Source organism: Carcharodon carcharias, chromosome X (assembly GCF_017639515.1).
Source record: "Carcharodon carcharias isolate sCarCar2 chromosome X, sCarCar2.pri, whole genome shotgun sequence".
Taxonomy (NCBI): Eukaryota; Metazoa; Chordata; class Chondrichthyes; order Lamniformes; family Lamnidae; genus Carcharodon; species Carcharodon carcharias.
Window position 1 is genome coordinate 11,857,986 of NC_054507.1, and position 16,539 is coordinate 11,874,524.

The 16,539-nt window shown below is 45.9% G+C and overlaps 1 protein-coding gene across 1 annotated transcript in view; it reads left to right on the forward strand.

Moving 5' to 3' along the window:
- The window catches only part of b4galnt1b (beta-1,4-N-acetyl-galactosaminyl transferase 1b), an 88,103-nt gene that overhangs the window by 60,286 nt on the left and 11,278 nt on the right, over positions 1-16,539 (forward strand). The window contains exons 7-8 of the mRNA XM_041180350.1: positions 12,011-12,198; positions 16,183-16,323. Of these exons, the coding sequence (XP_041036284.1) occupies positions 12,011-12,198; positions 16,183-16,323 (329 nt within the window). The remainder of the gene's footprint in view (positions 1-12,010; positions 12,199-16,182; positions 16,324-16,539) is intronic.

Consider the following 16,539-nt stretch of genomic DNA (forward strand, 5'->3'; position numbering starts at 1 on the left):
AGAGGGAGGCGGCGGTGGGTCCTTCAAGATAACCTGCAGGAAGTTCAGAGATATGTGCGTGCACAAAAGGGCAATAACACTTGACCGATTTTAACTATCCCAAGATAAGTTGGAATAAAGGTAATGCATGTCTGTAATGCTCTTCGGAATGTATCAAGGACTGCTTCCTCATTCGGTATCAAGCGGGACGCTGCCAGAAATCCAGAACCACTGGAAACATTCAGAAGAGCAGGCAACACCCGTGGAGGTCTATCCTGCAGCAAGTATTTTTGAATTTCACACCAACTACATTAGATGTTAGCTCGTGGACTTGAATCCACCTCACCAGAAGGGTACACTGGGCCCAATTTTAACTCTCTGGAAGTGAATGGGTTTTGAGTGAGTTAAAAGAGGGACCAATATGTCTCATAGATGGATTAGTTGAGATTACATGAATTAAATAAAAAAAAACATGTTCTGGAGTCTTTAAGTTACTGGTTAGTCATACCAACGCTCATGCAAAGTCTTTGGAATCTTTAGACATCTTTCTGTTGGACTAAGACCCGTCAGTCCTAGCCAGCTAGGTGGCGTTTAGTTGTTAGCATCCTCTGTCTCAACTTCACTTTTATGCCCATTCCCGATAATCCCTCAATTCCCTTAGAAACCAAAAATCTGTCTATCTCAGCCTTAAATATATTCAATGATGGAGCATCCACAACCCTCTGGGGTTGACAATTCCAAACATTCACAGCCCTTTGAGTGAAGGAATTTCTCCTCGTCTCAGTCCTAAATGATCGGCCCCTTATCCTGAGACTGTGTCCCCATGTTCTAGATTCCCCAGTCAGGGGGAACAATCTTTCAGTATCTACCCTGTCAAACCCCTTCAGAATCTTGTCAGATACCTCTCATTCTTCTAAACTCCTCAAAATATAAGCCCAATTTGCTCAGCCTTTCCACAGGACAACCCCCTCATCCCAGGGACCAATCCAGTGAATCCTTACTGAACCGCCTCCAATGCAAGCATATCCTTCCTTAAATATGGAGACCAAAACTGTACACAGTATTCCAGGTGTGGTCCAGTAATTCCAAAGATTCACAACCCTTTGTCTGAAGAAATTTCTCCTCATGTCAGTCCTAACAACTTGCCTTCCCACCAAGCTTTGTGTTGTCAGTAAACTTGGATACATTACTCTCAGTCTCTATGTCTGTCATTAATATAGATTGTAAATAGCTGAGGTCCCAGTACTCATTCTTGAGGCATTCCACTGGTTACAGTTTGCCAGTTTGAAAATCCCTTGTTTATCCCTCTCTGCGTCCTGTCCATTAACCGATCCTCTTGCCATTATTACCCCAATTCCATGAGGCCTCATCTTGTGTATTAATCTTTTACGTGGCACCTTATCAAATGCCTTTTGGAAGACCAAGAGCGGGATTTTCCATGCCTGTTAGTGGCGGGCGTGTTTGGCAGACGTGAGTGAATAATTTGGCGAGAAGGCCAAAAATTGGTTTCAGGACGTTGTGAAACCAGTTTGCAGTCGTCCGCTCTGCCCATCAGTGGCGGGCTGCGTTTCCTGCTATCGAACGCTGGGAATCTCATTGTAATACATCTGCATATCATTATAACCCCAGCTCACCGGAATCATCCCCTCACACTGGATCATCTGAGCATGTCGGTGTGATTGTACGCCAAAGTGTTTCATAACTGTATACAAGTTGTACAGGACGTGCACCTGGTGAGCTGCACTTCACTCGGGACTTCGAGGTTTGTTTGCCTACCTTGCTTCAGGCAGCACTCACAGTCATCAGCACCAGGCTTCACAGGCAGCACCACATCACTTTTAGGGGGGCTCCCGGGCAGGTCTCTACCCACCAGACCAGCCGTAAGGCGGGGGTGGCTTTTCAACAGCTGCAGGGCTGGGGCTTGCTTGGGGAAGGGGGAGAAGTGGCCTCAGGCAGGGGAAGAGGCTGCAGGGTGAGGGCTGTACTGGGGAGGGAGGGTATCCCAGGGTGTGTGTGGGGGACACATGTTGATCTGTGTAAGTGGCCTCAAGATGGTGAGGGATGAGGAGGCAGTCTCCAGAGGAGATGAGGCCAGATGGAGATGTGTGGGTGTGTGTGTGAGAGACAGTGAGTGGTGATGTCCCTTGAGCTGGCAGTGAGTGAGATGCCAGTGAGTGTGTGATGGGCTTGTGAGTGTGTGAGTTTAGAGTGATGAGATGGTTGCCTTACCCTGGCTGCATGGATGAGATCATTCACCCTCTATCTGCACTGGATGGCCAACCTCTTCTGTGCAGCGTTGGCACTGACCACCTCTGCCATCACCTCCCAAGCCGGAGTGGTGAGACTGATGGGCCTCCTGTGGCCAGAGTGGGGATAGAGGACACCACAGCGGGCATCGACGGTATCCAGAAGGTGTCCCAGGAATGGGTCACTGAATCGGAGGGCTGCACTATCCTTGCCTTTCAGGGCCATGTCTTCTGTGCAGCAGCCCTGGGCCAGAAGCACTGAGAGGGGTGTGCGCGGCTGTACTTTAAATATGGCGCCTGGCGTGATGATGTGGCAGGCAAGTCAGAGGCCGTCCGCCAGTGGGAATGCATGATTAATGAGGCGGGATTGGAACGATACAGCGTAAAATGTTGCCATTGTGGCCGACAGGTAAAACGTTCTTTTTCCCACTCGCTACCGCACTTGGGGTGGAATGGTCCTAGATTTGCACTAGGTATACTACACCCACTGGTTCCCCTTTTATCTACACAACTAGTTACATCCTCAAACAGCGCTAATAAATTTGTCAAGCGCAACTTCCCTTTCGTAAAACCATGTTGACTTTGTGCATTGTTAAGATGGGAGGTGGTGGCGTAGTGGTATTGTCACTGGACCATTATTCCAGAGGCCCAGGGCAGTGTTCTGGGGACTTGGGTTCGAATCCCACCACGGCAGGTGGTGAAATTTGAATCAATAAAGATTGTCGTAAAAACCCATCTGGTTCACTAATGTCTTTTAGGGAAGGAAATCTGCCATTCTTACCTGCTGTCCTTACCTGGCCTGGCCTACATGTGACTCCTGCCACACTCTTAAATGCCCTCTGAACAAGGGCAATTAGGGATGGGCACCCATGATTGAATTAAAAAAAACATCCACCAACTGCTGACACATTTCAGGAGTATTGTTTTGCGGAAGTGATCCGATTGGGTAGATAAAGGACAGGCAGTAGCTGGGGTGAACCCGGCTTTTCAGAAGCTGTTTGATTAAAAAGCACCACAGGAATCTTGTTACAGAGATTTGGGATGACATGAAATGCAACAGCACAGATGGGAAGAAAATAATTACTGGGTATTACTTAGTCATAACAGTCATTTTGGCACAGAAGGAGGCCATTTATCCTGTTGAGTCCATGCTGGCTCTCTGTAGAGCAATCCAGTCAGTCCCATTCTCCCCGCTCTATCTCCGTAGCTCTGCAAATTCCAGGTCACTACCACTTGCTGTGTTTAAAAAAAATCTTTCTCACCTTCCCCCTACATCTCTTGCTCAAAACCTTAAATCTGTGTCCCCCTAGTTCTTGGAGCATCAGCTAATGGGAAACCACTTTTCTTTATCTATCTTATCCAAACCTGTCATAATCTTATTCATCTCGATCAAATCTCCCCTCAATATCCTTTGCTCCAAGGAGAACAACCCCAGCTTCTTCAGCCTAACCTTGTAGCTAAAATCCCCCCATCCCTGGAACCATTCTGGTAAATCTCTTCTGCACCCTCTCAAGGACCCTCACACCCTTCCTAAAGTGTGGTGACCAGAACTGGACACAATACTCTAGTTGTCCCCTAACCAACATTTTAAACGGGTTCAGCATAACTTCCCTGCTTTTGAAATCAATGCCTCTATTTATGAAGCTCAAGACTCCATATGCTAACTACTCCTTCAATATGTCCTGCACCTTCAATGATCTATGCACATTGCACCCCCAGGTCCCTCTGCCCCTGCACACTCTTTAGAATTGTGCCATTCAGTCTATATTGCCTCTCCCTATCCCTTCTGCCAAAATGCATCACCTCACACTTCTTTATATTAAATTCCATCTGCCATTCCCATTCTGCTAGCCCATCTATGCCCTGTTGCAGGCAATTCATAGTATCGTTGCTATTGCCCTCCTCCAGCTTTGGTATCATTGGCAAATTTTACTCTGCTATTTTTGATATATATAAATTACTTGGATTATCGAATACATTGGTCCCAGCACTGACCCTCAGAACACTACTGTCTACCATCCTGCAGTCTGAAAAACAACCATTTAATATGACTTTTTTTTTCCTTAAGCCAACTTGTTATCTAAGCTGACACTGACCCTCCTATTCTGTAAGGCTCAATTTCATTAACCAGCCTTTTATGTGGTATTTTGTCAAACACTTTCTTAAAATCCACATAGGCAACATCCACCACATGCTATTCATCAACCCTCACTATTACTTCATCAAAAAATCAATTAGATTAGTCAAATATGATCTGCCTTATTACAAATTTGTGCTGGCTCTCCTTAATTAATTCAAACCTCTTGGGTTAACCTGTTGATTTATTTTAGCTGATTATCGTTTACAAAAACTTGCCCACCGCTGATGTTAAACTAACTAGCCTGTAGTCACTAGGAACGTCCTTATTTGAATAACGTTTGCCACTCTCCAATTCTCTGGCACCTCCCGCCATATCAAGGGAAGAATGGAAGATTATGGAAAGCCTTTCTGTAATCTCCATCCCCAATGCCCTTAGCAACCTGGAATGCAAACTCTCTGGGTCAGGCAACTTATCCACTCGATGCATAGCCAGCCTTTCAAGTATATCCTGTTTTCACCCCATCCATTGCCTCGACCATCTCCACTTAGCCATGGAGTGATTGGATTGCAGTGATATGTCTGATGGGTCAGTGGAGGGTTCATTTTCTCATATATATCTGAGATGAGTTTAGACTTGGACTAAGGGAGCGTGATAGAACATTGCTAACAACATACAAATGGAAGATTTTCTAAACACTTGAGGACTGCAAAAGACTGCAGGAGAGATCAGCCAGATTAGAAAAAATGGGTAGACAGATGGCAGATGTAGTTTAATGGAGAATAGTGTAAGAAAACCAAGGAATGGAAGTCTACACTCAACGGAAAATGCTGTTGAGAATGTAGGAACACAAAGGCATAATTCCTTGAAATTGGCAGTGCGGTTGTCCTATGATGAGAGGCTGAGTAAACTGGGTCTATATTCTCCGGAGTTCAGAACAATGAGAGGCGATCTCATCGAAAGCTATAAGATGCTGAAGGGGTTTGACAGGGTAGATACTGAGATTGTTTCCCCTGACTGGGGAATCTAGAACATGGGGGCACAGTCTCAGGATAAGGGGCCGATCATCTAGGACTGAAATAGGGAATTTCCTCACTCAGAAAGTTGTGGAACTCACTTAGTTATTACTGGGAGAGCTGTGGATGCTGCGCCATTGACTATATTCAAGGCTGAGATAAATAGATTTTTGGACTCTTAATGGAATACGGGGATTTGGCAGGAAAGTGGAGTTGAAGTTGGGGATCAGCTACAATCTTATTGAATGGCAGAGCAGGCTAACTTGTATATCAGTACACTCGTTTTAAAAAAAAAAGGGGCAATAGCATGTTGCGTTTTATAAAGAGTAACGCAGAGTACAAGAACATGGAAGAAACGATAGAATTTTATGAGGCAGTGGCTAGTCCACAGTCAGAGTGCTGTACACAGTTTGTGGTACCTCACGATGGAAAGGGCATGAAAGCATAGAGAAAGGCTACAGCCTCAGTTCATCAGGAGGATGCCAGGGATGGGAAATTATCGTTATGAGGAGAGTATTGAGATACCAGGATCCTTTCTACAATTCAAAGAAGGCTTTCAACTATTCCCCAACCCCGCCCCCCACCCCACCCAATGTGCTGTAAGCTTAGGGAAGTTAGGGAAATGACTGGGTGGTTTTGTGGTGGCGGGGGGTGCAGAGAAGAGTATACTGGTTTACTGTGTCATGTACTGTATTTGACTTGGTGGGATTTTGTCATCCGCATGCTGGGTCATGTGCCAAATCTGAGAGATGGTGTATGCAAGACATTAAGGTTGGGCTACACTGCTAATGAATGAACGCAAGCCCATGCAAGGTCAACATCTTGGGTATCCATGGCGTTCTGCGAGGGAATGTGCCCTCCCTACAAACAGAGTACATGAGGTGCAAAGCCACTACATATTACAAATATTTTGTATGCCTGTGCACGCTTGATCCTAAGCATCCAGTCACACACTGGTGGGGAAGAGTGGTTCTATCTGACTGAAGACCAGAGTTGTATCAGTCACTCAGCATTTACTGAATTTAAGAATGCTTGTGTACATTTTAGTGAACTGACATTTTATGTTTGTGAACTGACTACTCCCGAATTGTCCAGGATCTGGCAAATGGTTCCTTGCATCTACGATCTTCAGTACAAAATGATGCTGGATCTTTCTTTTGTTTCACTTATCTCTCGCTATCTTCCCTCTTTTACGATTCTCCACACTGGTTGTGAGGGTGAGCAGAAGGTTGCTGCCAGGCTATGGTTAGGCCCTGCTATCGGAGCTCATTCGAGTAGCCCAGGGTGGCTCAGCATCTGTTTTCAGTATCACCTCTCCAGGGTATAGGCCTGGGCTTTGTTCCGTGCCTTTCTCTGACAGAGAGAGACTGAGATTGGCAATGGCAGGTGCAAAAACCAATCTGTTCTGCGATGCCGTACACTGGAGGGCCACATTGCTGCCAATTTCTTCTAAATCCTCTTTCGGCTTATGGAGTATTGACATCGCTGTGTGCACCTGCGAGTTGCAATGTCAGCCAGTGGGGCTAGAGCAGGACTTGCAGCATACAGAGGCCTGGATTTTATAGGGTGGCTCTGTCCCCGCTCACTGACCAGGAAGTCTGGGGCAATCGCACCTCTGCCAGTTGTGGAAGACTGAATTTTGCACAAGAGTACAAGAACATGGAAGAAACGATAGAATTGTACGAGGCAGTGGCTAGTCCACAGTCAGAGTGCTGTACACAGTTTGTGGTACCTCACGATGGAAAGGGCATGAAAGCATAGAGAAAGGCTACAGCCTCAGTTCATCAGGAGGATGCCAGGGATGGGATATTATTGTTATGAGGAGAGTCTTGAGATACCAGGAACCTTTCTACTGTTCAAAGAAGGCTTTCAACTATGCACTAATTCCCCCAACCCGCCCCGCCTCTCTCCCCCCAAGGTAGTAGCTTTAGAATTGCCCCTAATCATGGCCACCCCCTTGAAAGGATCTCCCACCCCCCCAAGAGCTTCCAGCCAGTTAGAGGGACAGGTGGCCACTGCTGGGACTGCAGCAGGCTCCGGAGTGGCATTGATGGAGAAGGCCGGGAGTGCAGGTAAGTGGGGCCAGGACTCATCAAGGCCTCTCAAGCAGGCCCTGTGCTGAGGGAGTTGCGAGGGGGCGTCTTCTGGCACTTCCAGCAGAGCTGGCACTTGCTGCTGGGGGGGCATACAAAGAGGGATGACCCCCACCCCCAAATCAAGGGCCTATAAAGCAGCTGCCAGGCTATACCTGGCGGTCTCCCCACATGGCAAGGTGCCAACTTGCCACTGGCAAAGTAGTGGTGGTGGGAAGAGGCCCTTAAGTGATCATTAGTTGGTCACTTAAGGTCCTGAATTTGCCCAAAGGCTGGCATGTCATCTGCCACCTACCCTACGGCTGGTGAAATCCCAGCGGTGGTGGAAAGACGGCAGACATGGCACCCCTCACCATCCCAGCCGGTTTTCCACCCACTTCCCAGCCCGCTTCCAGTGGGGTGGGGGGGGGGGCTGTATAAAATCTCAGCTGGAGTGTCTGTGACCTGCAGCAATCAAACTACAGCAAAGTCTCCCGATAAAAGCAGGATTATTCTTGCAGCAAAATGCAGTCCGTGCAGGGTAGTCCCATAATACAAACGATGTGCGTAAAATCGAACTCTGCCACTTACAGCGGTACAGTCTCCAGGTGGGATAATCGGGGGGGAATTACCCAAACATCTCTGTTGTAGCTGGGAATAGCAGTGTCATGGTATGCAGCCTTAAATCTGAAAAGGTGGCTGCCTTGGTGCCTTATTTGGGGATGGGGCTAACTTTGACAGAAGATCCTCTGAGACTCTGTTCAAGCAACCAATTGGAACCCGATTCTCCAGGGGGTTTTGCCGACCTGCCACCCAAAATTATGGGAGCAGATCGGGAGAGTCCCTGGGAAAACCACCTGGGTCGAAGAGCTCAGTAAGATTCCAGGTTTCTTTCTCCCAGGCTGGTGCTGGGTTAACTGGACCTCCCCTTTGGAGAGTAAATGGATTGCAGACGATGCGGGAAAGGCGGCATTCAATTGCCCACCTCTAGAATCTGACGTTGCGGGGGCATGGGTCAGGGCCATCAAGGTACCCACTGTTGACCCTTGTCTAGTGACACCCCTCTTCTGTCTGCGAATAGTACAGGGTCACGTGTGAAGAATCTCTACTTGGCTACAGAACTAGAGGGCGACCGGAAGCTATGGAACCCACGACCCCCAGCTAGGATCAGAGGTAAAAATGAGAAAAGAAATAAATAAGTAAATCATTTAGATAAACAAGTGTTAGAGGTGGGCACTGTGCGATTTCAGGACTGGCTGGTTATGAGGGTGTGGAGCCTACAGCGCAGCTCCCATGGCCGTCCAGTATGTAACATGTTAACTCCTGCCGGTCTCAGTATGTGTATTTTACATCTTCCAGTGCAGCTCGAAACAGACGGACACCAGGCTTTTTTTGTCATCAAAATCCGACATGCCACCATCCCAAAACTATACAGCTCCGGAGACCAGCCAGGTCAGTGCTATTAATCCAGGATTAATGGAGATCTCCGATATAAATCCCACCAACTGAGCCAGCCACAAGCACCTTCCATAGACTAGAGCTGTCTCTTTAACGGCAGTGAGCGTGAAGTATAGCATTTAACACCGTGTTTAAATGACCCGAGATCCCCAATATTTTTACTGTCGTTTTGCAAGGGTGTGCGAGATTTTGTTTTTGTTTTCTGGAATTCCTGCAGTAGAATTCTGTGCTTTTTCTTTCAGTTGGCTCTGTTCTAGAGGCTGCAATGGTTCAGTGTCCCAGGGGTGGGAAGTACAGCAAGGCGTAAATGGAGTTAAACGGTTTCTTAATGGAATGATGCCGATTTTTCACGTACGCAACTGCGCCAATTTTAGACAAGCGCACAAAAAGGAAACATTGCAACGTTTGTTCTCACTGTTGTGGCCTGTGAAGACCTTTTTATTTCCCCCCCGCCCCCCCCCACCCAACTTTCTCACGCACTGTGTCAGTCCCCTACTAGCTGCTGTGTGTTATCCTCCAGCCATCTAGTGCCAATGTGCCCTCTGGGCAGACGGGCCCCTGCCAGAGTCCTTCTGTAACCAGCTGCTAAGCATCCTGTGCCAGTGGACCCTCTGCCCACTTTACCCACTCCGCATTGGGATCAGCGGAGCGGGTATCCCTGCGGGCGAGGGGCAAGTTGCCTTTGTGTAGCAATGTATCAAGCCTCTCCGAAACATTGCAAAAATCTTCATATGACAAACGTACTGACTGTCGTTGCGCAGGCATGTTCGGCAGCCACTTTGTGCATAGCAAGATCCCACAAGCGGCTGTAAGATGATTGACCACTGTTTGCTTTTTGTTTTGTTTGGTGGTGCTGGTTGAAGGAGGAATGTTGGCCGAGACACCAGGAGGACTCCTTTGATCCTTAATCTCCACCTGGTCCGGAGGATAGGACCTTTTAGTTTGGCAAGAATAAGTGCTGATCTACAGGGCTGGAGCCCACGACCATTCTGAATCAGAGGCAAAAAGTGTTACCCCTGAGCCAAGTTAACATTCCCAGTCAATGCAGGAAACTCTACCATGTGGGTATTTCAGAACTTTGATTTGGGGGCTCTTATGCAAGAAAACAAGGTACTCACCAGACACTCGCTGACCAAAAGAAACATCTTGTAGATCAACTGTGCTAAATAAACATGTTGCAAATTTCCTTTGAAACGGGATCCTGTGAAAAGAAATCAACTCTTTGCTACCGATTTATAGGGTTGCCAACCCTCCAGGGAGTCTCCAGGAATTGAAGATTAATTTCTAGCATACCACTAGGAGCACAAGCCCAGGAGAAAATTCATTGGGGCATTGAAGTAAAATTGATTTCCCACTCTTTTCCCCACCCCCCTTCCCATTTTCTTTGAGCACTTTTGTTTATTAGTTACTAGAAACCATGGAGATGGCAAGAAAAGTGCTATTTGACTGAGCTGGGCAGTTAAAGGTGGGAAGTCATGTGATCAGACTTCCAGGAATATGTCCAACGATAGTATCCAGAAAATGCAGGTTGGATGAATGGACAATGTAGGCCCCTTCTGATCGAAGATAAATCGCAGTATTTCACTTGACGTGCAAAATCTGCTGTAAAACGGTAAAATTTAATGACACCGTTGCTATTTGCTGCAGTACTTAAAACAACATGGGGGTGGATTTTGGTTCTCTGCGATTGTGTAAAATGGGCAATAGCAAGTCAGCCTGTTTTACATCTTTTCCTGATTTTTATTTCCACTGAATTTACCTAAAGTAGCGTCTGTGTGCATGACAGAGACATCCCTCCATCTTTTCCCACTTCTGTGGAACAGACAGCTGAGAGAATTTCTCAGAATATATTTGTTTTATTTGTTCTTGGATTGAGGGCATTGCCAGCAAGGCCAGCATTTATTGCCCCCTGAGAAGGTGGTGGTGAGCTGCCTTCTTGAACCGCTGCAGTCCATGTGGCGTAGGTACACCCACAGTGCTGTTAGGGAGGGAGTTCCAGGATTTTGACCCAGAATGCACTTGCACTAACCAATTTAAAGTGACCGCCATGGAGGCAAATCATCAATACGTTATATAAGTAGATGTTGGGAGATTTTATGATGTCTGATATGTCGCATTTAGTTCCTCTGGATTTTAAATTTGATCTTATCCTTCACGGATATAAACCCTACAACCTTCTCTTTAAAGCTCGACCTGGACAGGCAGTTTAACACTCCATCTGAAGGGCAGCACCTCTCACAGTGGCTATGTGCCAAATCATGGGATAGGGGTTAACTTAGAAAGAAAGACTCTAACTTCAGGATGTCCCAAGTACTTTACAGCCAATGAAGTATTTTTGTGGTGTGGTCACTGTTGTAATGTGGGAAACATGGCAGCCAATTTGTGCACAGTAAGCTCCCACAAACAGCAATATGAACACTGATGATGTGTTTTTGTGATGTGGATTGAGGGGTAAATATTGGCCAGGATGCCAGGGATAGCTTCCCTGCTCTTCTTTGATCTCGTGCCATGGGATCTTTTATGGCCACCTGAAAGGGCAGACAGGTCCTCTGTTTAGCATCCCACCCAAAATGGGGCACTTCTAACAGTGCGGCACTCGCTCAGTACTGAACTGGGTGTGCCTGCTTCGATGTTGTGCCCCGGCAGAGGCAGGAGTGCTACCAACCAAGCTAAGCTGACACACTTGCAAAGTCAATTTGGGTAGTGATGGATGCAGGTTTTCTGTACTGAGTGTTCTCAATCGCACATGTACCATGCAGGGAAGCGCATGACAAGGCCAAGGGCAACAGAGGCCAGACTGTTGGTACAGCCTGCAGCAATGGCTAATATGGTCTTCCCAATATAAACTGAGTAATGCGATGTAAAACCTCCTGCATTTATTACTGAATATTTGTAGGTGCAACTTCCTCTTTAAGGGACATTTTCAGAACACCTCAATCGACACATAGAACAACTAGATAGGAAAAGATGGTCCAAATTAGTCATGATTGAATTGAATGGCGGAACAGACCCAAGGGACTGAATGGCCTCTTTCTGTTCCTATCTTCAGGATTGTGGGGCAGATCAGGAGTATTTACTGCCCCATGATGATGAGAGTACAATATGTATAAATAAGTCACTAGGTATAAAGGGAAGCTGACCACAAACTGTTCTGTGTTTTAGGATATAACATCAGTGCCTTGGTGACTATAGCAACCAAAACGTTTCTGAGGTATGACAAGCTGAGGGAGCTGATATCGAGCATTAGGAAGTATTACCCCAATGTCACCATTGTAATCGCAGATGACAGCGACAAACCACAAAAGATTGAAGGAGCATTCATTGAGCAATACTTCATGCCATTTGGGAAGGTGTAGTATGGTTTCTCTTTTTCTAAATGAGGAAAGAACCAAACAAGATAATAGGTAGCTATGTTGTAACAGAGGGAGATATTGAGTAACTTATGAATAACTCAGTATCTCTTTCTGTTTTTGACAAATTACAATGGAGAATAAAGGTCTATATGGATTCTGCAGTGCAACGCATCGAGGTAATAGCAACCCGTAGCACAGAGCACAAGGCATGCCTTTTGTGCTTGTGATTCCCCACGAGTTGAGTTCCCTGATCTCAGTGTCCCTACACAAGGGAGGCACATACCAGAAGCTAAGTGACGTAGACTCCCAATGGTCAGTTCCAGGATGGAAGGCACATTTCGTCCCTGTCGACTTAGGGGGAGAAATGATGCATGGGAGGAAGGAGAAGGATCCGAGATGGTGTGAAGTGTAAGAAAAAAGATGTAGGGGAATAATATGCGTTTACAATGGAAGCATATTATTAATATTATAAGAAAGCCAAGAACAGCGTTCCACTGTTTCCCCTATGGTGGCAATGAGAAGTTAGTGCCTCAGTTTCACCAGAATTATAATGCAAGACTGGTGGGATCTTCACAAACTGTCAGGCCTGATATATGCTCAAGCTCAAAATCCAATACTAACAGAGCCCAAAATTGGCAGCATATCCATCCAGAAACAGACCCATTAATTACATTGTTCTAGATTCTATAGCTATGTTTGAACCAGATAGTACTGTTCCATGCAACTGGATCTCTGAATTTTTAATGTGATTCATTTCATCCTTCTCCCATAAATAGCACAATTCTTTGAGATTATGTATGTGGCTTTGTTTATTGAACTTTCATTTTCATTAATTGAGAAATAAGCTTAAAAAATTGGAGTGGCGGTATAAATGGCTTTCTGTGCAGTCTCTGATGTCAAAATATATTCCCTTTCTCAAGATAAGGTACAATTATCACCAGCTCATTTACTGGTGGGACTCTTGCATAATATTTGCGAAACTGAGGCATTTAACTGTTAAGTTGGAAGGTGTCTTTAAGGCATTCCTGTGCAGAAGTGTTCTAAATCTGCACATGCCTAGAATCATAGAAAAGCATTGCATAGGAGGAGGCCAGTCAGCCCATCGAGTGCGCACTGGCTCTGTCAATCAGCAATCCAGTTAATTGTATTCCCTTGCTTTTTCCCCATATCCCTGCAATTTATTTCCCTTCAAGTATTTGTCCAATTCCCTTTTGAAAGCGACTGTTAGATCTGTTTCAACCATCCTATCAGGCAGTGCAGTCAACGTACAACCACTTGTTGCATAAAAAGGTTTATCCTAATGATGCTTTTTATTGTTTTACCAATCCCCTTAAATCTGTATCCCCTGATTAACAGCCATTGGAAACTGTTTCTCTTTATTCACTCTATCTAAACCCTTCATGATTTTAAGCACTTCTTTCAAATCTGCTGCTAACCTTCTGTGCTATAAGCAGAATAAACCCAGCTTCCCCTGTCTACCCACATAACCGTAAGTCCTCACCCCCAGAACTGTTCTAGTAAATCTCTCTGTACCCTTTCCAAAATTTTGACATCCTTCCCAAAGTGTGGTGCCCATAACTGGACACACTAGGTGGTATTTAATGTAGATTTGGGTGTCTCGCCTGTCAGCGGGAGAGCCCCACGTCACCTCTTTTAGGGAAGGCACTTAACTGGGCAGCGGCGGGAATTCCCCAGGGTCAAGGACCCCAGGAGCATAAGTCCCATCTGCTGAAAGCTGTCAGCCAATCAGAGGCCAGCAGCTCTATTGAACAGCAGTGCCATCAAGGGAGGAGTGGCTGCTGTCAGTACTACACCTACCCAGGGCCCAGTATCGTTGCTGGATCCCAGGCTAGAGAGTTAGTGATGGCAGGAGGGATGTTGCTGGGTGGGGATCACTGGGGAGGGGGAGAAAGCATTCAAGTGTTCATCAGCTTGTTTCATTCTTAACATGCTGCTGTTTTTGAACAATCTTTTAAAGGATTATACAAATAGAGAAGGAAAGCCCAGCATTTCCTATTCTGTTTTTGTGCCCCAACTTAACAGCTAACTACCTCAAGTTTCACTAGTGATCCCAGAGCCCAAAATCTGTAGTTCTGTGAACAGCCATGAAAAGAAAGACTTGGATTTTTTATACCTCAAAAGAGCTTTACAGCCAATGAAGTATTTTCTGAAGTTAGTCACTGTTGTAATGTAGGAAATGTATGCCATCCATAATTAGACTTGTTAAATAAATTGTTTGAATGCTAAAGCTAAGCCTGATCCTCAATCTGAACCAGAGGGAGGAGTTCCATTCAATCTCTGAACCTGTAAAGTGATTGGCTGGTTTACTGCCACAAAATCCCTCCAATTCTGGTTCCTTGCGCATTCCTTGACTTTCACTGAATCACCATTGGTGGCCATGTCTTCAGCTGCTCAGGTCCTCACCTCTGGAATTCCCTCCCTGACTCTCCCCTGCCTTTCTCTCTTCCTTTAAGATGTCCCTTAAAACCTAGTACTTTGACCAAGCCTTTGGTCACCACTTCTAATATCTCTTTATATGACTCGAGTCAAATATTGTGTGATGATCACTCCTGTGAAGTGGCTTGGGATGTTTTATTGCGTTAAAGGTGCTATATAAATGCAAGTTATTGTTATAGATAACACTTGGAGATTATCATATGATTATGTATGTGTCCTCATTTATTGGGCTTTCAGTTTCTGGGCTCTAACATTCTCCCTATCCTGATAGTATTGGATATTAAGAACAAAAGAGAGTGAATGAGTTTCTGTCTCTAGGGGGGAGAATTTTCTCCCCGTCTGGGGGTGGGGCAGGCTGAGCAGGAGCGGGCACAGGCAGGCATTGCCATTTTACACGGGCAGGCCAATTATGGCCTGCCCAGCGTGACGAGCACCAGGAAGCGCTGAGCACTCCCTGTGCGGGCGGGGGGAGGAGGGAGAAGTCAGGTCTAGCATGTGAAAGAGCGCAGAAATCTCCCTGAGGCATGGAGCTGCCTCAGGGCGATTAGTTTCATTATCAATAATTTAAATAAAGAAAAAATAATCATTTTTACGACATGTCCCCTCATGTGATAGTGTCACATGAGCTGGGACTTTTAATGAACTTAAATGAAAATTTTTATTCAATTTATATACACTTCAGGAAACCTCATCTCGCACATGGATGAGGTTTAATGAAAAATGTGAAGGCCGCCTGGTCTCTTCGCCCGCCCGCCAACCTTAGGGTTAGACGGGCAGCTCCGTTAAGTATTTTAATTGATATTTAAATGGCCTTAATAGGCCTTTGACAGTTCGGTGGGTATGTAGCCGACTCCGGTGCGTGCCGCTGAGCTGATAATCGGAATGACGCGCTGTGATGTCGGGACACCCGCCCAATGTCACCGTGTGTCATTTTACGCGGTGGCGAGCAGGGCCTGCCCCTGCCCGCTGACCTGAAGATTCTGGCCTGGCAGGATCTTGCAGGACCCAAGACCCTGCTTCCTATTAAGTGCCCGTATTTGGCTTCGCCAAGACAATGATCTCATTCCTTGTGCATTATTTCCTTAGCGATATTCTGTAATCCAGTTCCCCTGGCAGCCATCATCCCCGAACAGGGTTGTCAAAAGCAAAGCGATTTATTATCGCTATGAGTGAATCTACCCGAGCTGAACTGACATTTGAGATAAATGCATCAAAAGAAATTTAAGCCAGTCAGAGCGAGGCTTGACTAGCCCATCAAATCAATCAAACTGACCCCGGATAAAAATGATCCACTCCTCGCAAGTAACCAAAATATATCCTTCAACTCCCACCAGACAAGCTTTCTGTTACCAATTGCTAAACCAGTATTCAAAATAAGTGAGGTGGTTGGTGGGGGGTGGGGGGGGTGTAATGAAATGGAACTCCTGAAAACAAACCTTTCCATGATAGAGGGGATGTAATAAGAGTCTTATTTCTATGTGGTACGAGTTTGTTCAGAACTAACTGAGTTTCTGATCTCTGCAGGGTTGGTTTGCTGGACGGAACCTGGCTATTTCCCAAGTCACAACGAAATATCTGCTCTGGGTCGATGATGACTTCATTTTTACCGCAAACACCAAGGTTGAGAAGCTGGTGAATATTTTGGAGAAAACAACACTGGATTTGGTAAGGTGACTGCACTGTCAACAGTGCAGCTTAGCAAAAAATGTCCAGAGCTCTGTTTCCTTTAATAGTAATATCATGTTATTTGGATCATGTAACCCTATCTCGCTACACCTTTAGTAGACTTCCACTTTCAAAACCGCGTGTCTCACGCACCCACAATTGCACTGTTGGTGAAGTCCTAATCTTAGTCTTGTCACCCAGGTGGCATCTACTGGT